The following is a 23,975-nucleotide window of genomic DNA, read 5'->3' on the forward strand; positions in this document are numbered from 1 at the left end:
CAGCGGGGGGCGTGGCCTCAGGCAGCCGTCAGACGGGCTTCTCTCCGTGGACCAACACATCCAGAGGTTCCGCTAAGAGCATCTGGACGCTGAGACGATCTCACCGCTGTCAGGTCTGTTCTGCTCCTTCCACACATCTCGGTTCTGTCAGTGTTAACCATGTTCGGTTCGGTTCTTATAAACAAGGTGCGCTAACTCCAAGTGACGGTATCGCAGGAAGTCCTTTCCACTTAACGCTGATTTACTGTTGGTCATCTGTTAAAGTTATTGCGCTGTCAGACTTTTATTGACCTAACTCGCTTAATATGTCACTGACTATTCTTCCTATGGGATATTATGACTTTGCTTTATTGGTTAATATTTTGTAGTTAATGCAACTTACGCCATTGAATTGTGAAAAGTTTCTAAATGTCAAGAAACGATCGGACTTGATGTGTTGAGCTATCATCCTGGGTCTGCTAGAAATCCCTCTGGTTAGAAACGATCACCTGGTTAACCTGTGAACAGCTTTCATCACAGCGGCAGGTTAGATATCAGATCACAGTAGCTTGTTAAACAGATCATCTGATCAGATCCATTGAAACAATGTTGTTTTACATAGCAAAATAATCCAGTGGATTTTTCTGTAAATCACCCCGTGCATCAGATCTTATGATAAACGAGTTAACTGAAAGCTGGTAGACTATAGCAGAGCTTTCTGCTCCTGCTGTTTTACTTGTATGTAGAAGCAAATTAACATAATAATAATAACGGAACCAATGATAATGTTTATAAAATGAATGGTGTTACGATTAGAGTGTAACCTCCAGGTGAGTGATGAATTCTCAGTGGCTGTTCATCAGGACTAACAGCAGCAGTTTTGCGTGTATCACTTCACAGTTTAAGGTATTTTTACACTCGCTTTAAGTTAAGCACTGAGAAGGAATGAACCAGTTAGGATGTACTTTGGTCCAGATGCAGACCAGCAGTGAGTATGATAACGGTAAGGTTTGCAGGTAGCTGAAACATCTAGAACAACCACCACAGGGCATAAATGAGTGGAGTGATCGTTTTATCAGGCAGTAATTGAAGCGTCAGACAGTTCATATAAAATAGCAGACAAACAGACTCTAACTTCCTATATATTTTACAGCATTGTTCGGGTCATGATCTTGGTTCCATTCACTACATTTTTAAAGCAACCGATTGTTAAAACACTCCTCTCGTGATCCATCCACTTAAGCCCTCTGATGCCCATTCTAGATGTCCCAGCTCCTTGCAAACGGAACCATCACTCGTCTGCTCCATTCGTCTAAATCAGGGCGTTCCTTCTTGATGCTGAACTTGGGTTTCAACAGTTTTTGTCAGTGAGTGATATTGGGAGGTGCTGAAAAAAACTTTAGTTTGGACAGTTACTGGAGGAGAAGATGGATATTTAGTGCACAATGTATCACAGCACATCAAACAGCAGTGAGCATGTTTCACTGAGAAAGATGGTTAACAGTTTGCAGATGATGAGGTGACCTGGCAGCCACAGCGATGGAGGACCTTTGGTGTGTGGCTGTGGCCATTTTCCAGCTGTGGGTGTTTGTGGTAGTGTTCTTCATCATGTTTCCTGCCATGTTCGGTCTTTCTTTGGGGGTCACTGGAGTCTACATCCAGATTCTGGTCAAAATATTCGAGGTAATATCTTTGTTCTCATTGTTCTCAGTTCTATCTTAGGCAACAGTTTCCTCTTAAGGGAAAGTTACTGTGTATGTGTGTGTGTGTGTGTGTGTAGGGCATCTGATAAATGTCCAGTAATTTGTTGTTCAAAGTCATCTGAAAATGTGTTAATGTGTTGCAGTGGGCTACAGTACGGATCCAGAGGGGACGGCAGGAGCAGTCCAGCTTACCTGTCCCTCTGCATACAGGTTGGTCTGCACAAAAAACACCAACACCAGAAGAACCTAGATATTCAGGCTATTGTAAAGCTACAGCTACACTAGGCTGATAGATGCATGAGGGGTTTCTATATAAGCATTCAGAATTTGTCCCCTCCCTCAGTCCAAAAACATCCATGTTTGGTTAATTTGTGACTCCAAATGTGTGAGCATCTGCTGGTTTGTCTCTGTTATTACTGCTGGGATGGACTGCCCTGTAACCCACCTGTCACCTGCTGACTGTGGGAAAATGGTATACATAATGGTCGGATGGAAGATCCGAATAACCTGAGTCACCTCACTTTAGTGACGAAAAATGTTTTCAAAAAGAAAACTGGGAAATAGGCAGAACAAATAAAAATACAATATCTATAAAATAATATATGAGTACGGACATGAAGACAGTTACAAAAAGACAGAGATGATAATAATAATGAAATAAATATATTTTAAGAGATTATAAAAAAAACATTTCAGTAACATATTAAAGCTGATGCTGTTATAAACTGCACCTCCATAAGCTATAACCTAGAAGAAAAACCTTTACCTTCTAAAAATGAAATAAATAACATAAAAAGTGGAAAAAGGTCTTTAAGATTTTCAAATTTTCAAAATAAGTGTTTGACAACATGCTAAATAAACTTCATGAAACTAGACAATCAATAGTGACATGTTTCCAGGGTGTCACATGCTTTACTGTGCTGATGGTTTATAAGCCTGGCTTATGATGCACACTGAGCTCTGCTCTGTGTTAAAGTTTCTTTTAATAAAGTGGAATTTTCAAACTCTGGTTGCAACATGTGGAGAAGTTATGGCATGCTGCTGTTGATCAAACATGAGGCGATCTTTGGCAGTTTCCTGTTTGGCCATCGGTACACTGTGTTCTGCTGTGTGATGGATTTGTTGCTGCAGCACACGGAGAACATGTGATGCTGTGTGTGAGGATCGGGACTGCCAATTGGTCAGCTGCACCATCTGGTGGTGTCGCTCAGTGTGAGAAAACCCATGGCTTGTCTCAGGATGATGATGCAACAGCAGATTGTGTAACGTTAGCCAAACAGAAGGCTGGGATCAAATTCAGCTTAAAGGGACACACACACACGTGGACACACACACGTGGACACACACACACACACACCAAAACATACTGAAACACTGCTTCTGAGTATTGTAATGTGAAATATGTAAAATTTAAAACCTAACCTCCTTTTTTGGGATGAAAAACAATTTTCAGTTGTGAAAACTAAGTGTGACATATTAGGGACAATATCTTAAGTTAGTCCAGTAAACCAAGATAGTTGTAATCTTTAATATTATTCAGTGAGTTGTCAGTACCTATATCTCTAAGTTTTAGGTCATTGCAATGGGTAAAGGTTCTGCTAACCTTTGTACTTTTGTTCTGAAATGTGGGAAAACCAACTTTTGGAGTTGGCTTGAGAGGCCTCGTGTTGTTGTAGTGTTCAGTTTTAACAATAAAAATACTGAGCCTGGTATAAAAAAATGCCATCCAACCGAAATGTTATTCTACTTTCTGTTCAGTGGCAATAAAGCTTCCCATTTATTTTAGTTTCTACGACTTACTGGTTTGTGCAGCCCACTGCTCCTAAAAAAACGGGATGGGTTAAATGCAGCGGACAAATTTCTCCACTAAAGGACGAATAAAATAAATATCAATTTTAGTGAGAAATTTCTTCTCACAGTCTTATATTTTCTTGAGAACTTGTTTTTTGTCTTTTTAATTGAACATACAGACAAAAGATATAGACAGAACAGAGTATCCAGGGAACAAACAAAATACGACAAAAAAGAAACCCTTACTCAAATTTTCTTAAAAGAGAACTGAAATTCACAGGTGACTGACAACTAAAAGACTCATTTAGAATAGCGATAAGATTTGTAAAGCAAAACATCCACATAAAAGGGGTTTTGGATCTATTCAAACATGTATTATCCATGTTCATAACAATGTTCTTTTATATGAAGTAAGAAATTAGGGGAGAAGAAGAAAAAAAGGGTCAGGGAGTATCTCCAAATAGCATGTGTGTGTGGGTTAACTGCTAAGTTAGGCTTGACTACAAAGAATTCTTAGAAAAGCTTGTACAACTTTATGGCATATCTATATTTTTCAGAAGCTCAGTAAAAGATGACCAGGACATCCCTTTCTATTGTATCTTATTTTTTCTAATTGTCGCATGGACTGGTAAAATACTGGACTATGAGGTCTTAGAGGGGTGTTGAGACTCCGTACCTACTGTAAATAACCAAATGTCAATTCAGGTGCAAAATATCCCCATTGTGGGTATAATTTGATGCATTGTCAGTACATATGGCCTTGTGACAGACAGCTCCAATCCTACCTCATATGTTCCTGTTGTAAGATTAACTTCAGCTTTACTTTAGAACTACCTCTGGTTTTTGGTGATTGTCTTGCAGGGATCATAGAGCGAGCAAGTGGCTCAATGCAGGAGCAAATGGGGCAGCTCTGCCGCCCTCAGCCCACAGCAGCAGGGGAGTTCTGTTTGAGTGATGCAATGTATTTCTGCAAGAAGGGTCTCGAGAGCATTGTGGATGACCAGGTGACGCAGCGATTTTCCTCAGAGGAGTTGGCCTCGTGGAACCTCCTGACCCGCACCAACCAGAACTTCTACTACATCAGCCTTCGTCTCACCATCATTTGGGGCCTTGGAGTCTTTGTGCGATACTGCATCCTCTTCCCCTTCAGGTCAGTCAGATACAGATCAGCCCCTCAGAGGCTGGGAGAGGCCTTGTGACTAGAAGTTACTGGGATTACAGCTTCTCCTGCCCTCCTAAAGGCCACTGTTGGGTGAGAGTGATCAAATACAAAGACTGAGTGATAACAGAAATTTAAACTGTATAAAATAAATGGGTTTTATGTTTAGTTTTATTATTTTGTATGAAGTTTAATGACCGATTAGATTATCTGAAACAAACAAGCAATGCTAGAGTTCCTCTGACAGACCTGTTGGTTTTTATTTATTAATCAGAAAAAAGAAGAAACCTAGAGAAGAAATTCACACAAACACAACTCTATAAGAAGACTGTGTTTTTCTGCAGGATTGCTCTTGCCATTATTGGCCTCTCATGGCTTGTGATCGGAACAACCGTGGTTGGATTTCTTCCTGAGGGCAGGTAAAATACAGAAAATAAACATAAATTCAGTGCCTTGTAAAATTTTTAAGTACTTCAGTGTATTTTATTTGGATTTTATGCAATTGACCACCGCAAAGTAGCATAAAATCGTGAAGTAAAAGGGGTTTTTAAAATAAAATTCTGAATGATGAGCCATGCATTTGAATTCAGTCCCACTGAGTCAATACTTTGTAGAACCACCTTTCAGCTGCAGGTCTTCAGAGATTACTGTTTACATCGTCTTTGCAAAAGAGCTCATGCTCAGTCAGATTCGATTCATTGTGCGGTTTGTGGCTGGAATATGATAAATTTGAAGAAAAAAAAAAATCAAGGATTGAATACTTTTGCAAAGTGCTTTAAATAACATTGTCCTGTTTTAAAAATGGATCCTGAAGCCTTCCTTTTTCTTATTATGTGTTTTATCAGTGTAAAGAACTGGCTGAGTGAGCTGGTCCACCTAACCTGCTACAGGATCTGTGCCAGAGGACTATCTGCTACCATCCACTACCACAACAAGTTAGTTAGCTTAGAGATCCATTCATTACCCAACTTTACTGTGCTCTTCATTTGACTTTTACATTTAAAGGTATTTGTTCAAAACATTTATAGTTCAGAGAACTAAGTCTAAACTAGAGTTTCAAGATGAAATAACCTGTTTATTTTCTTCTTTTATTTTTTTTAAATCAAATGATTGGTTTAATAAAATCCTAATAATTAAAAACATATAAATTTTGCTTCAGTCAGACCAAAGAAAACTAGACGATAGTACTCGTACTCATACCTTATCGTCTTCCGCTTTTTCCGGGACTGGGTCACAGTGGCAGCAGACTTAGTAGAGACGCCCAGACTTCCCTCTCCTCCAGCTCCTCCGGGTGGAGCCCAAGGCATTTCCAGGGAAGCCAAGAGACATTGTCCCTCCAGCGTGTCCTGGGCCGTCCCCTGGGCCTCCTCCCGGTGGGACGTGCCTGGAACACCTCCCGAGGAAGGCCTCCAGGAGGCATCCGGTATAGATGCCCGAGCCACCTCAACTGACTCCTTTCGATGTGGAGGAGCAGCGGCTCTTCTCTGATCTCCTCCTGAATGGCCGTGCTCCTCACCCTATCTCTAAGGGAGTGCCCAGCCACCCTGCAGAGGAAACTCATTTCAGCCGCTTGTATCCGGACTCTAGTTCTTTTGGTAATGAACCAACGTTCATGGCCATAGGTGAGGGTAGGAATGCAGACTGACTGGTAACTCAAGAGCTTCGCTTTTCGGCTCAGCTCTCTCTTCTCCACAATGGACCGGCACGGTGTCCTCATTACTGTGTCGACTGCATGATCACTCTGTTGAACTCCTGCTCCATTCTCCCCTCATTCATGAACAAGACCCTGAGATATTTGAAGTCCTCCACTTGAGGCAGGAGCTAGCCTTCAAACCAAATAGAGCAGGCCACCCTTTTCCTGTTGAGAACCATGGCCTTGGATTTGGAGGAGCTGAACCTCATCCCAGCTGCTTCACACTCGGCTGCGAACCGCCCCAGCGTATGCTGTAGGTCTAGAGGGAGCCACGTCATCTGCAAATAGAGGAGACGAAATCCACTGGTCCCCAAACCAGACCCCCTCTGGCCCTTGGCTCTGCCTAGAAAACCTGTCCATGAAAATTATGAACAGGACCGGTGACAAAGGGTACCACTGCTGGAGTCCAATGCGAACCAAGCTCCTGTTCCACTTGTACAGAAACTGGATGACCCATAATAAAGGGCCCCTGACTCCATAATCCTGGAGCGCTCCCACAGGGCACCACCAGGGACATGGTCAAATGCCTTCTCCAGGTCCACAAAACACTTGTGGACCACTTGGGAAAACTTGGGCGGATCTCAACACCCCTGGAGCCTTGCCACCGTGGAGCTTTTTGACCACCTCGATGACTTAAGGCTGCGTGATAAACGAGTCTGACCAAGTCCCCAGTCTCTGCTTCCACAAGGGAAGGAGTGATAGCAGGATTGAGGACTCCTTCCATGAATCCAACTCACCACCAGGTGGTGACTGGTGGACAGCTCAGCCCTTCTCTTTGCCCAAGTCTAAGACATGCGGCCGAAGGTCCAAAGACATGACTGCAAGTTGATCATTGACCTCCTGCCTAGGATGTCCTGGTGCCAGGTGCACTGATGAATGCCCTTATGCTTGAACATCTCCACCTTCGTCTGCTGCCCCATCCTTTTTGCACCGGTCTCTCATGGTTCCCCCTGCAGGTGGTGGGCCCACTGGGGGATGACTTTACGTCTTTCATTCGGGCTTTGCCCGGCCGGGTCCGGTGAAGAGTAACCCGCCCATTGCCCATCAGGCGCTCGCCAACGACTCCCAACCCCAGGCCTTACTTCAGGGTGGGACCCTGGCTCCGCCGTACCGGGCAACGTCACCTGCCTCATTGTAATGGTTCTCATGATGATGCCTGAACCGCTCTTTGTCTGACCCATCACCCAGAGCCTGTTTTCCATGGGAGACCCTACCAGGGACATTTGCCCCCTGGTAGGGTCTTTAATGGCCTCTAGGACCATTCAAGCACTCAAACCCCTCCACCACATTAAGGTGATGGTTCAACTAGACGATAAAAAATTTAGACAAATAAAGACTCATACTTATTTGTCTAGTTTTCTCATGTTTTAAGACACAGTGCAGACCAACATATACAATGTTTTTAACTAACAGGACTGGACAAAAAAATCTGTCAAAAAGGAGAAACTGTTCAAAGAAATAAAAATTGTCTGACTGTTGCAGTCAAAGTTAGGTTATTTGAATTCTGCTGTTTGAATAAATGTTGGGAGATGCATGTTCACCTCCTTGCTGATGTTTCTGCAGAGAGAACAGACCTAAGAAAGGAGGCATATGTGTTGCAAATCACACCACCCCTATCGATGTGGTGATTCTGGCCAATGATGGTTGTTACGCCATGGTAAGTCTCATTTCTAGGTGAATATGAGTGGGTCTATCACACCCTTTCTAATCAGACCTTGTCAACAGGTGGGGCAGATTCACGGAGGTCTGATGGGGGTCCTTCAGAGATCCATGGTCAGGTCCTGCCCCCATGTCTGGTTCGAGAGGTCAGAGATGAAAGACCGGCACACTGTGACCAGCAGGTGAGGATGAGATTCACATGACAGTCCACAAAAGTCCACAGCAAGTTAGAAGATTTTAAAATCAGTTCATGAAACCTAACTGGAGGCCAGTGAAGCTAAACTAAACCTGGAGTAATATGCTCTCCACCTGGTGCCTGGTTGCATCTCCAGGCAAGCGAGGAAAGCCTGACTAATCCCGAACATGAGCACGTCAAGCCTGAAAGTTATAAAAACATGGATCACTGTTTCTAGGTTTCTCTCAGTATAACTGGCTTGATTTTTGCCAATCAGCAGAATTTAATCAGTAATGAGGAGTTAACATAGCTATCCAGTTTTAAACAAGCATATATTTTAACACATTTGTAATCAAGCATTTTCATACTGTCTGAGAGGAAAGGTTGATCTCAGAGGTAGGTGACCAACTACCTGCTTTCTCAGGGGAATGCAAACATATTACAGGCACCCCAACCCACACTCCACCCCCGAAGTCAGACTTTTCATTTTTTTATGTTTTTATGTAGAAATCATACATGTTCGTGAACTTAGAATATACAAGTCTACTATTAAAGACTTTTATTTTATGTTACATGAAATTATTATAGCAGGTGATCAACTCAATCAAAAAAAATTTCAATAACATGTAACAGCAGCAGCACCCAGTGCTAAACACGTTCTCTGTTGTGGAAATATGAAGTTATGAGATCTGAACAACAGCTTGTACTCTGTATAGGTATGTAAAACTAAATTGCCATATGTGTGCCTTTTGCACTCACCCATTTGACAAGAATGGCATCAAATGAAATAGACTGTGCCATGCTGTTTTCAATAGAGATCACAGCTACTGGGTCAAACGTTCATTGCTTATACTCAAACCAAGGTATGTTTTTATAAGCTTCAGCTTATTAAAGGATCTCTCTGCTGATGCAACCTTCAGAAGCATGGAAAGAATACTTCACCCCTTCCCTGTGTTCTTCTCTGCTAAGTCATATGGTCAAAAAAGCATTGTTTAATAGCTTTAAATAATTTACACATCTTGCTAATGCACTTTTTCAACATCAACAATCTTTAAAAATGAATCACCTGGTTCCTATACTTCCACCTTATATCAGACCAACCTGTCCCTTTCCCCTGTCCCGATACGTTCTCTCTCTTCTTTTCTTCTTTCATCCTGACAGCTAAATTACATGAAAAATACTGCAGTCAAACCACATAAAAGCAGTGGGTCAGGGGTTGATTGGCAGGAGGGGTAGTGAAGGAGGAGAGGGGCACATTTTTCAGTGACCTCTGTTATTGATCATATCATTTACACATGCACAAACAGCTGTTAACTACAGAAAATGCAGACTAAAAATAATTTCCCCACCATAGCTTTGGCGCCCCCTCTAGTGCAGCTCCCCTATGGCATATAGTGTATACCCACTTTTTGCGCCACTGCTCAGAGGTCCTACTTAGTGTTGTTCTGTCTGAACAGCATGGCTTCTGTCTTGCTCACATTGAAATGGAAAATAACACTGTGCCCATCTAAATTTGGATACCACTAAGACAGTTGAGGAGAGGCTGGAGAGCAGGTCACCATGCACTTTAATGTGCAACAATTGTGACAGTCGTCCGCATAGAGATGAAAAGGAATATTGTTTTTCCTTAAGGATTGAGTCTGGTGGGAGCAGGTATTGAGAGAACAAGAGACGTCCAAAAATAGGATCTTGTGGTACCCCACAGGCGAGGGCAGCAGATGTGGAGGAAAAAGTGTCAATGTTGACATCTTCTGTCTGAGAGGTATGACTTAAACCAGTTGAGAGCTCAGTCAGTGAAGCTGTCCGAGCTACCGCACCCTGTTGGTGGCCAGGCGCCTTGGAGCTCCTCCGGTCCTTGGTCCCCAGAAGTGATCACACACTTTATCTAACACTGACTCTTAAAGGAATGACTCTCAGACAGTTTCTAACTTTCAGCTCCTTTAATCTAAATTAGGCAGAGGAATGATTACAGAGATCAGCGCTGAGGCTCCCGTCTTGGACCGTCGCTGTCTGAGTAAGGATGACGAAGAGCCTCGATGGAAGGTCACATGTAGTTTTATATCTGGTTCTCCAATGCAATGGATGTTCCCTCCCTCAGTGATTATCAGTAGACTATGTGTCACCATTGTGGTGTCTATCTGTTAGATTATGTAGTAGCAGGTGTCCATCCTTAATCTAAGTGTGCTGTAGCTTTCTAATCAAACCAGTTATATCAGCTGCTCCACTATTAAACCCAGTGACCCATCATCAGGTCATTCATGACAACCCTTGGGCCATTTATCCTTGTAATATGTGTCGATGAGCTTCTTATCCTATTCTAACAAAAGAGAAACATTAGAACTTATACTTTATATCACTATGGTATAAATGGGAAAAACAGCTATGAGTCATATTAATAAAAGGTTGTTCCTAACAACGCCTATCCACTGATCCACCCTGGAAACGAGCATCTAATGATCTATGGTGTCAAAAGCAGCTGTCAAATCCAACAGTACAAGAACAAAACAATCACGCGAGTTTATTTACAAGAAAACATAAGAGAAGACACTTAACTGGGTAGAATCATGAAAGAATCACGATCAAAATGTGTAAAAAAGTTCTGTTTTCTAGAGGAAAATGTGAAGGTTTACATCCAAAAAAACACTGATGTCTAAAATAATGAAATAATGTATTTTAAAATGTATTTAATACAGTATTTATTTATTGGGTGTTGTGCTTACACTATCAACCTATCCCGCAAATTAGGTTTATTGGCAAGAACAAAAATTGTTCAGTTGCTTGCGGTACAAGGGTGTTCCAAGGATTTTATCCAAATTTATTGCTAAATACTTCTTTTGTTGACTACTGCAGTCTAAAAATGATTCAACCCCCTGAGTAGCATTAGATGTTCTCCAGACAGAACAGATTGAAATACTTGGACTGCAGATGGGAACATTTCATTGCATGCTAGAATTGAGGCAACACCTACTAGCTATTTCAGACATGATCTTTCTCAACTTTACAGAATATATTAAGCATACCCTGACAATTTGTGTGTTCTTTTTAAGCTGCAAAAATCTTGCTGCTTTCTGCATTTACTGCCCCTGCCAGCTTTTGCTTGGTTTTCCTCGGGCCCTCCAACACTCCAGCATGCCCCTTATGCTATGAGGTCAAAACCCAGTCCTCACTTCCTGATATGCACCTGTTTAGGGGGTATACATATATGCTTTTCACTCCATGAAAAGTTGAGCATCCTGACTATAGAGTGATTAAATCAGAGTCTAGACGTCAAAATCAGACTTACAGTATATTGACTAATGAAGGCGTACTTAAACTCATGGGTGTGTCATACTGAAATATGGTAAGAGTCAAGTGAAGTCAAGTCAAGAGAGCTGTTCAACATGATCAAAGAAGAGTTAATTGCCTTGCATAAAAAAAGCAAAAGAATGCAATGCAGAATGTCTGCCTGGGGCTATGTACCTTGACAACTGAAGACTGGGTGCTGAGCGTTGAACAGAGATGACTTCATAGTCGCTGGATATGAATCCAGACTGAAAAGATGTGAATTAGTATTACTTCTAAGGAAACAATGTTCACAATTTATTATGCTTGGTTCACAGAATTTTATGACGATGTTTGCCCTTATCTTCCCCTTCCCACATCTCCTGATCATCGTGATGGCTCTTAAGATCTTATGAGGTATTCTTGCTGTGTGTGGTGTGTTAAGAGTGATCTAGTCTGCTTGGAAAGACGTCGGGACCGCTCCGACCTCAAATCTGGGATATTCAACATGGTGGATTGTCTTGGCCTGATAGCTTACTGTGTGGGGTGTTCCCCAAAGACAAACGAGCTGTTGAAAGTGAGCTGATTGAAACACGGAGAGGAATTACTCTGAACTCACATTTGATCTTGAGGCAGTTTGCAAGGTTTCCTGTCTGACATCTGAATGTTCATGAGTGAAATCTGTTTGTGTGTGGTGTGTTGTGCTTGCCGTGTGGATGGCTGCCACACACTATATGACCAAACCTGTTGTATCTACGATTTGTTTTAGCATCGTGTGGGGTCTCTCAGGTTCATAAAAATCAACCAAAATGTTACATTTTGTCGTGTGAACCAGGCTTAAGATCAAGTGCTCATTTCAAGACAACGCTGACCGCAGGAACTGTGTCTTGTCCAGCTGTTAGTGTTGTAATATGACAGCCCAGATTCCCAGATCCTCAGGCCATCACACTTGATTACTCATTCTGAGTCTTCTCTTTAACCAATCTCACACATTCTTGGTCACACTAATGAAATCAGAGGTTGAAGAGTCCTGTGTGAACCAAAGCTGAGGAGATCTGTTTGCTATTAAACAAACTGAAAGCAAGTTAAAGGGATTGTTTTATTGTTGTGAGGGTGACTTGTGGTTTTATGTTCCTCTCTCTGCAGGCTGAGAGATCACATTGCTGCAAAGACCAAACTTCCCATCCTCATATTTCCTGAAGGTCTGTGTCTTCGCTCACATTTTGCGGGAGCCTGAAAATAATTATGCATTGGTAACTTCTGTCTTTGTTTCAAACAGGAACATGTGTCAACAACACCTCGGTCATGATGTTCAAAAAGGGAAGCTTTGAAATTGAAGGAACAATTTATCCAGTTGCAATTAAGGTAAAAATAATCAGTGGTCATTTTGAGTCCATAATTTCTTATCTGGTTCAGATCTTCAGGTTAGAGCTCTAACACCAACATGTTTAAGTAAACCAGACCAGGCTTTCAGAAGTTTCTTGTTTTGTCTCTGTTCCAGTACGACCCTCGACTTGGGGATGCTTTCTGGAACAGCAGCAAATACAACATGGTTAGCTACCTACTACGCATGATGACCAGCTGGGCCATAGTCGTCAATGTGTGGTATCTCCCTCCTATGACCATACAGGTACAGACCAGCTTGATATCGGTCAGCTTTCAAATAGATCAGATGGGCTTTGAGACAACCACAAACTAAGTCAAAGGCCCAAGCTGCACGACTAAATAGTTTCTTCAGTTTTTTTTTCATGTATTTACAGTCTGTAGGGTTCCAATCAAAAATGCTGTAATACATTTAAGACACCAGCAGGAGGTGACAGGTAGCTGGTGTTTAATTTGAGACAATTTTGTAAAAACAACAGAGGGAATGGAGCATGAAACATTAGTAAGAGGAGATTCCAACAAAGAGGAGTGTCAGCTAAGAGTTTTAATACTGGGAGAGAATGTGAAGATGGCATGACAAGCAGGTGAGAGCAATCAGGAGGGAATGAGTAGCAGCTGAAACCAATGAAGGAGGAGAGAGAACACTGGAGCTGAACAGAAAAACTGGAAAGAATCAAACAGAGAAATCTAAATGTTCAAGAATGAATAAGTACAAAATGGCAGCATTAGGAGATTACAAACTATAAGAGAAAAAAAAAAAAACAGAGACAAGAAATGGAACTGAAAACACCTGACACAGGTTAATCATGACACCAACCCCATTTCCAACAAGGTTTTCTCACTTAGAGACCAGGTCACCTTCAAATAGACACAGCATCCACAGCCACTTTGCTGATACTGATCCTTACATTGTTTTCTGAAAAGCTCGAACAGACAGTTCACAGACAGCTGCACCTATTGTATTCTATTTGCCTTTCTGTGTCAACCAGGCACTCTAATTACTTCGTTATAGAAGCATTTCATATAAACTGGTTAAGAAAGAAAGAAACCTTTTCTAATAGTAGCAAATAATCGTCCATATTTAACCACTCCTGGTAACATTACTGACTTCTACATAATACAATACTTACAGATCTGCATTCCTGATTTTACACAGGAATTACAGACATCAATAATAAGTAATAATGCTAAACCTGAACAGCTCATTCAAGCTTTTATAATAACCACTGAGTAACTTAATAACTTGCTGCTCTCCGAGTTGTAATTAAACATTAGAGCAGCAGGATGAGTCTGTGGTGCTGGGCTGCTCCTTCTTAGTGAATCAATAAACGTTAACTTTGTTATTTGCTTTACTTCCTGTTTGAGTGATTCCTCTGTCTCAGGGTTGGTGATCACCAAGGCACTTGATTTGTTTCTCCTCCAAGATGAAGGTTTCAAACCAATCCTCCAGTAAGAAATCCACTTTGTTCATCTTTAAGCTGGATTAAACTACAAAAATGATAAGCTCCCATTCCAGGTTATTGACTGAAATGAAAAGGTAAACAGTATCCAAGGAAACATGAAGTACAATTTATTTGTGAAAATCTGTGGTCTAGCACTGCTTTAGCCATGCTCAGGTTAGGTTGAAGTTTTGGCCACCTACTGAAACAATACAGTACCTTGTGAAAGTATTCGGCCCCCTTGAACTTTTCAACCTCTTGCCACATTTCAGGCTTCAAACATAAAGATATAAAATTCTACTTTTTTGTGAAGAATCAACAACAAGTGGGACACAATCATGAAGTGGAATGAAATTTATTGGATGTGTCAAACTTGTTTATCAAATAAAAAACTGAAAAGTGTGGCCTGCAATATTATTTGGCCCCCTTGCGTTAATACTTTGTAGCGCCACCCTTTGCTACAATTATAGCTGCAAGTCGCTTGGCGTATGTCTCTATCAGTTTTCACATAAAGAGACTGAAATTCTTGCCCATTCTTCCTTGCAAAACAGCTGGAGCTCAGTGAGGTTGGATGGAGAGCGTTCGTGAACAGTAGTCTTCAGCTCTTTCCATAGATTCTCGATTGGATTCAGGTCTGGACTTTGACTTGGCCATTCCAACATCTGGATACGTTTATTTGTGAACCATTCCATTGTAGATTTGGCTTTATGTTTTGGATCATTGTCTTGTTGGAAGATAAATCTCCGTCCCAGTCTCAGGTCTCTTGCAGACTCCAACAGGTTTTCTTCCAGAATGGTCCTGTATTTGGCCCCATCCATCTTCCCATCAATTTTGACCATCTTCCCTGTCCCTGCTGACAAAAAGCAGGCCCAAACCATGATGCTGCCACCACCATGTTTGACAGTGGGGATGGTGTGTTCAGGGTGATGAGCTGTGTTGCTTTTACTCCAAACATATCGTTTTGCATTGTAGTCAAACAGTTTAATTTTGGTTTCATCTGACCAGAGCACCTTCTTCCACATGTTTGGTGTGTCTCCCAGGTGGCTTGTGGCAAACTTTAAATGAGACTTTTTATGGATATCTTTGAGAAATGGCTTTCTTCTTGCCACTCTTCCATAAAGGCCAGATTTGTGCAGTGTACAACTGATTGTTGTCCTATGGACAGACTCTCCCACCTCAGCTGTAGATCTCTGCAGTTCATCCAGAGTGATCATGGGCCTCTTGACTGCATCTCTGATCAGTCTTCTCCTTATTCGAGATGAAAGTTTAGAAGGACGGCCGGGTCTTGGTAGATTTGCAGTGGTCTGATACTCCTTCCATTTCAATATGATTGCTTGCACAGTGCTCCTTGGGATGTTTAAAGCTTGGGAAATCTTTTTCTATCCAAATCCGGCTTTAAACTTCTCCACAACAGTATCTCGGACCTGCCTGGTGTGTTCCTTGGTCTTCATGATGCTCTCTGCGCTTTGAACAGAACCCTGAGACTATCACAGAGCAGGTCCATTTATACGGAGACTTGATTACACACAGGTAGATTCTATTTATCATCATCAGTCATTTGGGACAACATTGGATCATTCAGAGATCCTCACTGAACTTCTGGAGTGAGTTTGCTGCACTGAAAGGAAAGGGGCTGAATAATATTACACGCCACACTTTTCAGTTTTTATTTGTTAAAAAGGTTTGACACATCCAATAAATTTTATTCCACTTCATGATTGTGTCCCACTTGTTGTTGATTCTTCACAAAAAATTTGATTTTTATATCTTTATGTTTGAAGCCTGAAATGTGGCAAGAGGTTGAAAAGTTCAAGGGGGCCGAGTAGCAGGGCAGCTCGGGCCTAAATGCCTTTCATACACCTTACACACATTTGAGTGTGAACGAAAGTTCTGACTGTAACTACGGTTCTATGAATACCAGATGACCGCCAGAGGCGGTGCTTCAAGCACTGAAGGATCATTCTTGTGCATGCGCAGGTTGAGAATTAATAAAAACAAAGTCATCTGTGACCTAGGGTTAGGGTTAGGGGGTAAGAGGAGATTCCAACAAAGAGGTGATCCACATGAGTCTATGTAGTCACATGTTACCGGAAGCTCAGTCCCTCTTACTCCTTGCAAACACACGGAGACCGCAGAATGCAGGATACAGAAGGTGGTTGCTCCAAGACACCCTGTAGGAGATGAGGCGTGGCCACGTTCACCCTGTAGAAGGGGTAGAGGCCCCTGCCCTGCACTGGGTGAACACCCATGGAGAGAGGGAAAGACCAAATGGGAAGTGCTGCCCCTGAAATGCAAAGGGGAGAAACCGCCAGGGATCTGGAGCAATGGGGTCATGAAAATATGTGTCTGTAAGGTCAACTGAACCAGTCACCCGTGAAGACATGTAAAAGGACAAGACCCTCACGTAAGCATTCAGACCCTAATGCATCAACAGTGGGGCCACCCAGCCCCTGGAAGGCCTGGGGATACACCGGCCATTTTGTGCAGCCCGAAACGGGCATGAAGTTTGGGCTCCACCATGGTCCCCCTGGGCCCGAGCCAGTCCCGGTCTTGGTCCAGGAGCCGTGCTTGTGGACCCCAAAAAAGGAGCAGAAGGACAGAAAAAAACCCACAACAAACTCCCATCCGCCACAGTATCAATGGACTGGTGGGTAGGTCTGTGAAATCCCGCCAGCTGCTGCCCTGTTCGGAAGGTTTGGGCTGTGCGTTTCAGGGCCTCAAGTGCATCAGAGTCAAAAGGCTTTCGTATCCGTTCAACGGGCTTGGAGTTCCTGGACGTCTTCCGTTGAGGAAGGAACCACAAAAATAGTCTTGGCATCAAGCCTAAAAAAGGCGCTAGACAGAGCAGACTGGGCCGGTGGAACATCCAGCTGTAAGCGGAACAGAGCTGTTCTAATATCCACAGACAACGGCTCGCCTGCACCTCCCTGAGAGGCATTAGAATAGGAACCGGAGGCCCAGGAGCCCAACTCCGGAATGCCCTCATGAAAAGGCTGCAACCGAAATAGCACCGTCCTCGCAGATTGAGGCCCCACCTTGTTCAGCAAGGGAAGCCCCACTGCAGCCACAATTTGCCTGGAGAGACGAAAGGGGGGCCTTCATCTTGGCCTGCTCTGTCTTTTGTTGATCCACCCTCGTGAACAGCCCCGGTGGTTTGCACCGCCTGGCCCTTTTCCCAAACGCTGAAGGAGCATCCGCAGCAGGCCGTTTTGTAGCCGCTGTCTGGCCAGCTGGACAACCGACGAACAGGGGGCAACAGAGGAGTCGACCCCCCAGAGAAGAGCAGGGGAGAGTCCTAGGGGAACCACCCAGCAGCACCAGGGAGCTGCAGGGACACCCACAGACCTTCAGATCCGTGTCATGAACAACATAAAGAAGATCTGGGACAAAAGGCAGCCCTGGGGGAGTCCAAACCAACCCACATCAAGCATGACTTTATGCAGAAAATGTGGCCATTGCTTTTGTTCTGGAGGCTCTGTAAAACTGACTCTCCTCATCCTCCAAGGATCTTATGAACCATTTCAAAACAACAATATCTTGGATCATGGCTGAAATTACGTTATTCCATAGGATGGTGCTGTGCTGCCTTAAAGATAAGGTGAAGAGCACCATCTTCTAGGGATGGAGTAGATCCACCTCTCCTTTGCATTTATCCGAGATACCGCACCCTGTTGGTGAACAGACGCCTCGGATCTCCAACAAATTCTTTTCCACAGAAGCATCACCTCTACTTTCAATCTCTTTCTCTTAAAAGGAATGACTCTCAAACTGTTCTGTACTCTCAATACTTTTATTCTAAATAAGGCAGAGGAATGGGTACAGAGATCACTGCTTATGGCTCCCGTCCTTAACCCGCTCGGTGATTGAAGTCACAAAACAGCCCCGAAAGAAGGGCACACATGGTTTTTATGTCTGGTACTCCCTGCCAGGGATGTACACTACCTCAGTGTTTATCAGTAGACTATGTGTCACCATTTTGGTGTCTATCTGATAGTGTGTGTAATAGCAGGTGTCCAACCCTGAATCTAAGTGTGGCTGCAGCAATCTTATCGCTGCTGTTGCAGTATGTTCCAACCCAATGCACTAAACTTTATGTCAAACTGTAGGTAACTGAGGGTTATTATCCTTTGCTAAGAAAAGTGAAAACATTTGCATTTATACCTTATCATTCTGGTGTGTGTGTAAAAGCTCATGTGTAAAGCTTTATAACTAATAGTAAGCAAGTTTATTCCTAACACATCAAAAGAAGTATGTTAAGGTTGTCTGTGCATTTGAAAAGGGTTCAAATAGGATTCCTTCTGGACACCTCCATTTAGAAGTGTTCCTGGCATGTTCCCACAAAAGGAGACCAGGGGCCAGAAACAGAACTCACCAGAGGGACTCCCTTCAGGCCTGGAGGTCCTTCATGAGGCACTGGAAGGGAATGTCTGGGTTTTTCTGGAAAAATGGCTGGATGGATGAATGAACGGAGCAGTTGAACCTTTTACTCAGCAAAAATAAAGTGCCCCTGTTTGGCACTTTAAACTATTACAAAGTATTAATCAGTCAGCGATCACATGCAGCTAAATCAAATTTGTTCTCTTTTTAAAATCATTGCAGACATTAAAAATCCTTTGTCTGCAAGTGTGTTTTAAATAAAGGATGCAATGAATGAGAAGTTGCAGAATAATGTAATGTCAGAGCTGCTAGGATGGTAATGCTATTATAATTTTTTTTTCTTGAACTAAAGTAAACCAAAGTAGTACATATTGGTGTATTTTTCCTTTTGATCTAAAGGTGGCAGTCTTGTCTTCTTGTAAACAACCACAGACATTTTTCTCAAACCTCTCTGCTTCGTTGTTAGATCTGTTTTTCAGGGTTTATGATGAAGTTCGTTATTAAACATTTCAGAATATTGAAGGGATTATTGAGGAATACACCAAATATATGAAAACCATGAATAGGTTGTTAATAGGATAAGGATCTGGGGACGTTCCTGGCCTATAACCTTTTACCTGGTCACATGCTGCACAGTTAGTCCTGGGGGATGTATCAGATACAGTCTTTATTCATTGAAGTGTTTTGGGTATAATGTGAGTGAGCTTACTACTAGAGTAAACCTTCACATGAATGGTGTCAGGATGCTTCACTGTCAGCATGGCACAGAAATCATGGGAAGTTTCACCTTTCATCTTTTCTTCTCTGGACCGTTCTATCTGCAGCTATCCCAACCCATGTGAAGGGGATTTAAGAAGAGGAAACACCTTTACCTCATTCCATTTCAGGTCAATCCTGCTTCCTTCATTATATCCGTCTTTCCTTGATGTTCTTGCATTCTTTGCTGCTTTTCTTGACACCAGGCAAAAGTCCAAAGGAATCACCCCTGCCTGCTGCCATTCTCCGGTGAGACCTTCACTGGCGACCTCTTCACCACAGTTAAAATATTTTGCTTGAAGTTCTGGATGTTTCTATAAATGGTTCTTTAGGGTTCAATATTTCTAGCAGCAACACTGTGGCCTGTGAAGCCTTTTGAATGCAAAGCGATGACAGCACTTTCCTTAGAGGAAACCGCAGTTGACAAAAGACAGCTCTTGCCTTTAAAGTAACTGTTTTGTTCTTCTAGTTCAATCAGAATGACACTTGTCTTGAGATTTTCAAAAGGCTTTTGAATGAACTGAATGTCAGCTGATCACTTTTTGTGATAACCCAGAATCTGTTTGAATTGCCACCAAAGAAAGCAATAGTAATGTTTGTGAAGAACTAAATTTCTTTTGGCCATGAATGTACAATACAGTGAGCCTGAGAATGAACAATTAACCTTAAACTACACAAAACCCTCATTCCTCTTTCAATCAGAGCAGAAATCTTTCTATCAACCACAAATATTCCTCGGTTTGTTTGGTTCTCAGCGTGGAATGTAAAGAGCGAAGTAGGAATTGCATTCCTTGGTTGTTAAACTATTCAGATGACATGTAAAATTTGGATGAAATCTCTTTAGTTGTACTTTTTGTATTATAGAAATAAATGAAATGTTTTTCCATAAAAGGCATCACCTGATTGAAGTAAAAACCTTTTCATTTTTGCACCAACTAACTTGCACTGGTGCTCTAGGGCAGGCAGAAACTGGCTCTAATAAGTAATTTCCAGGGCAGATGTCCATTTTATGAAGAAGAAGAACTAACATTCCTTTCTGGAAAAAAGTTTTGAAGGGAAGCCATATTTCTGAAAAACTCAGCCAAAAAACAGAGTTTTGCAACAACTTAATGGGAAATGATACAATAACTGAGAGCAATTGTTACACTGCTGCTCTAAGGGAGTTTGGTAGATGTAAGTTTAAAGTACATCTGCTGTACACAAAAACTTCAAGCATAAAGGTCACCATCCTGACCTGGCTGGTTTCTATGCTGTGGTTACATGCTTCATCTGTTTGGTCCGAACTTACTTTTGTGTGTTTTATGTGTGTTCTGTGATCAGGATGGAGAGGATGCAGCTCAGTTTGCCAACAGAGTCAAATCTGCCATTGCTCATCAAGGAGGACTGTTGGACCTGGCATGGTGAGGACTCTAAGACTACATCTTTCTCTGTATATTCCAAATCTCCAAATCTGAAATGTTACTTTTTCAAACTTTACCACCACTTTCGTTTTTGCATTACATGGTTGTATTTACTCCATATTACATTTGCATCAGGTTGTGCTTCATATTTTCAGTTTTAGAATGCATGCTTGAAATGGAAATAAATTAATAAGGGTCCAGTTCTTCACTGTAAGGAAGCATTGGCATGTACCCCTATGAAAGGTTTGAGATTAAAGTTGTAAGATGGTCAGCTATAGTTTTGGCTTTGTTTAGTAAACTGTTAGCTCACCTGAATAGTTCAAACTTCAATGTTTTTGTACAAGCTGAAGTGGTTAAAAGAGTTATTGCAGGTAAAAAGTAAAATCACCTTGAGCTCTCCATCCTCACAGGGAAACATGGTGGTGGCAGCATCATGCTGTGGGGTTGCTGTTCTTCAGCAGGGACAGGGAAGATGGTCAACGTTGATGAAGCTAAATACAAGGCTTCCCAGAACAAAACTTGTTTGAGGCTGCAAAAGACCTGAGACTCAGGCAGAGGTTCACCTTCCAGAGCTACAGTGGAATAATTGAAATGAAAGCCTAATCCATAATCACATGTTAGAATGGCCCAGTCAAAGTCCAGACCTAAATCCAAATAAAAATCTCTGGCAAGACTTGAGAATTAATGTTTACAACTGGTCTCCATCGATCTGACTGAGCTTGATCTGTTTTGAAAAGAAGAGTGACCAAACATTTCTGTCTGCAGATGTGTGAAGCTGATAGAGACCTTCCCCAATAGGTGGTTCTGCCAAATATTGACTCAGAGGGACTGAATACAAATGCATAGTGCATCTTTCTGAATCATTTCCCTTCCACTTCACTGGCATGCACTACTTTTATAGGTCCATCCCATAAAACCCTAATAAATGCACTGAAGTGTGTGGTTACAACGTGACAAAATGTGAAAAGGTTCCTGGGATATTTGATCAAAGCTCTGTAACTGCTCTTAACCTCTCCAAAGAAGCCTTCTTTAGATAATCCATCATATCCAATTAATCAGGAGTTTCCAAAGTGTGACCAAGGGGCCATAATGGAATAATTTGTCTGGCCCCCAACCGCAGTTGAAGAAGTGCACACATTTGGCCCTCCAGCAAATGGAGAGCATGCAGATGGACACACATTTTTTAGGATGAGATTTTCAATGACAAATTCCTAATTCCTTCAGTGAAAGATGTATGTTTTTTAATAGCCATGTTCTTATGCTCTTATTTTAGAGCCGGACACATCCAGCGGCTTAGTCCCAAACATACATTAACCTCGGCTAAATACAGCAAGGGGTTCTCAAAGAAAGTTCCCGTTTTTGTTGCTGGGAAAAGACAAAAAAAATGTTCCACACCAACAAAATTGAAAAAATGTTACTCAAAAGTCTGTCTGTTATTAAGGCCAATGTCGGAGTCTGAAACCCTTTGTCAGACTTACAATAATTAGCTTTGTTCCATTAAAATATTGCATGATTAATTTATTACAGCTTTATTGTTTATTTGTTGTTGCAGATTTAAAAGAAAAAAAAATCACAATAAAATTATATTGCATTTATATTTATATTTAATTAATGTAGTTTTTTAATAATTGAGTTTAGCCAATGATTTAAACCATATATCAACTCTGGAGTGTAAATATGTATTCCTACCTTAGAAGCTGCATTACAGAAAGGCATCTAAATAATAAAATGTAAGAATTCAGGAGAATAAAAAGAATGGCAAACAGGAGAAAAAGAAGCCTGAAGGAGGTGATGTGAACAGATAGACTCACAAAGGAAGAGAGAGGATTAAGCACACTCTGGCTGATGAGACGTGTGGCGAAGGTCAGAAGGTCAGAAGGTCACAGAGACTAGCATGGAGAGTCAACACATGTGGGAAGTTCTCTGTCATTGTAAATATGATGTACAATACCAGTTCAAAGTTTGGACACACCTTTCTCATTGTATGGCTTTTCATTCACTTTCTTTCTTTCTCCATTGTAGGTAAAAACTGAAGACTTTAAAACTATCAAGCAATGTATATATAGAATTATGTTTCTAACAATACAATTGTGAAAAAAATGAAAACATCTTTCATATTTTAGAATCTTCAAAGCAGCACCCCTTAGATTACTGCTTTGCACTCCTGACATTCTCTCAGTGAGCTTCATGAGGTAGTCACCTTAACTGGTTTTCCAACAGTGTTGAAGGAGTTCCCAGAGATAGGAATAAAAATAAAGACAAACCATTGAATGAGAAGGGCTGCCTAAAATTTTGGCTGTTAGTGTATTTCTGCGATCTAAACCTCCACAGTGTGATAGCAGTCATTTTACCCGAATGATGGATGACCTTCTTCACATCATTAGTTCTGAACATGAGGATGTGATTCTATCTTTGTTTCTTGCAGGGATGGAGAACTGAAGAGAGGGAAAGTGAAGGATTCATTGAAGGAGGAGCAACAGAAGATATACAGCAAGATCATAGTGGGACAAAACGGCATTGCTCCCCCAGAAACACGTAGTCAACGCAAAGATGATCAATAATCATCTTCCAGTGAGGAACTTGTGATCAGGTCTTTGCTTGGAAACTGATGAAGCATCAGAAGCACCAGCTGACTGTTCCTGCACGGAGAGCTTCACCTCATGTGTTTATATATTTAATAAGTCTTTTATTTTCATTAAGCGCTTTGTGTGTGTCTGTGTGTGTGTGTGTGTGTGCATGTAGCAACGCCCGTCCACCAGCAGGGAGCAGTGTGTGATCACATTGCCTTTTAGTTTTGCTCCTCCCAGGACCAGAGGACATGTGCCGTTTCTGTTATTGACAGTGTCACCACAGCAACGGTGTTCATTATGTGTGTGAATGTTGGATGTTGTTTTTATGGAGCTTTAGTTATAGGACAGAAAATAAAAATCATATTTCATATAACATCAAGAAAGTTCACTGAAAGAATCCAGATCTATTGGTTGTCTTGTGTCATTCGTTTCTTTGTGTTTTCTTGTGATTTTTACACTGTTGCTGGTACTTCATGCATTAGTTCAGCACTAATTCCTAACTGAAGGAATGTGAAATGGATTGTGGGACAAATATCCAACCAATGAATCCACTGTAAGAGCTGAAGAGGGAGTCTGCAGGATAAATCCCCGGTTTGAACATGAAGCGATATTAAAGCATAAACCAGTGCA

General features: G+C 41.8%; 1 protein-coding gene across 1 annotated transcript; it reads left to right on the forward strand.

Annotated features, from left to right (window-relative positions):
* Positions 1–23,748, forward strand: gpat3 (glycerol-3-phosphate acyltransferase 3). Its single transcript, XM_047373591.1, has 13 exons — positions 1–113; positions 1,484–1,662; positions 1,826–1,892; positions 4,335–4,623; positions 4,977–5,051; positions 5,478–5,567; positions 7,889–7,982; positions 8,051–8,166; positions 12,567–12,622; positions 12,700–12,785; positions 12,922–13,050; positions 20,696–20,775; positions 23,201–23,748. Exons 2-13 carry the CDS (start codon positions 1,519–1,521, stop codon positions 23,334–23,336), a joined length of 1,362 nt encoding a protein of 453 aa, XP_047229547.1. The 5' UTR covers positions 1–113; positions 1,484–1,518; the 3' UTR covers positions 23,337–23,748.
* Positions 23,749–23,975: the final 227 nt, after the last annotated feature.

The sequence above is a fragment of the Girardinichthys multiradiatus genome, chromosome 8 (assembly GCF_021462225.1).
Source record: "Girardinichthys multiradiatus isolate DD_20200921_A chromosome 8, DD_fGirMul_XY1, whole genome shotgun sequence".
NCBI classification, from domain to species: Eukaryota; Metazoa; Chordata; class Actinopteri; order Cyprinodontiformes; family Goodeidae; genus Girardinichthys; species Girardinichthys multiradiatus.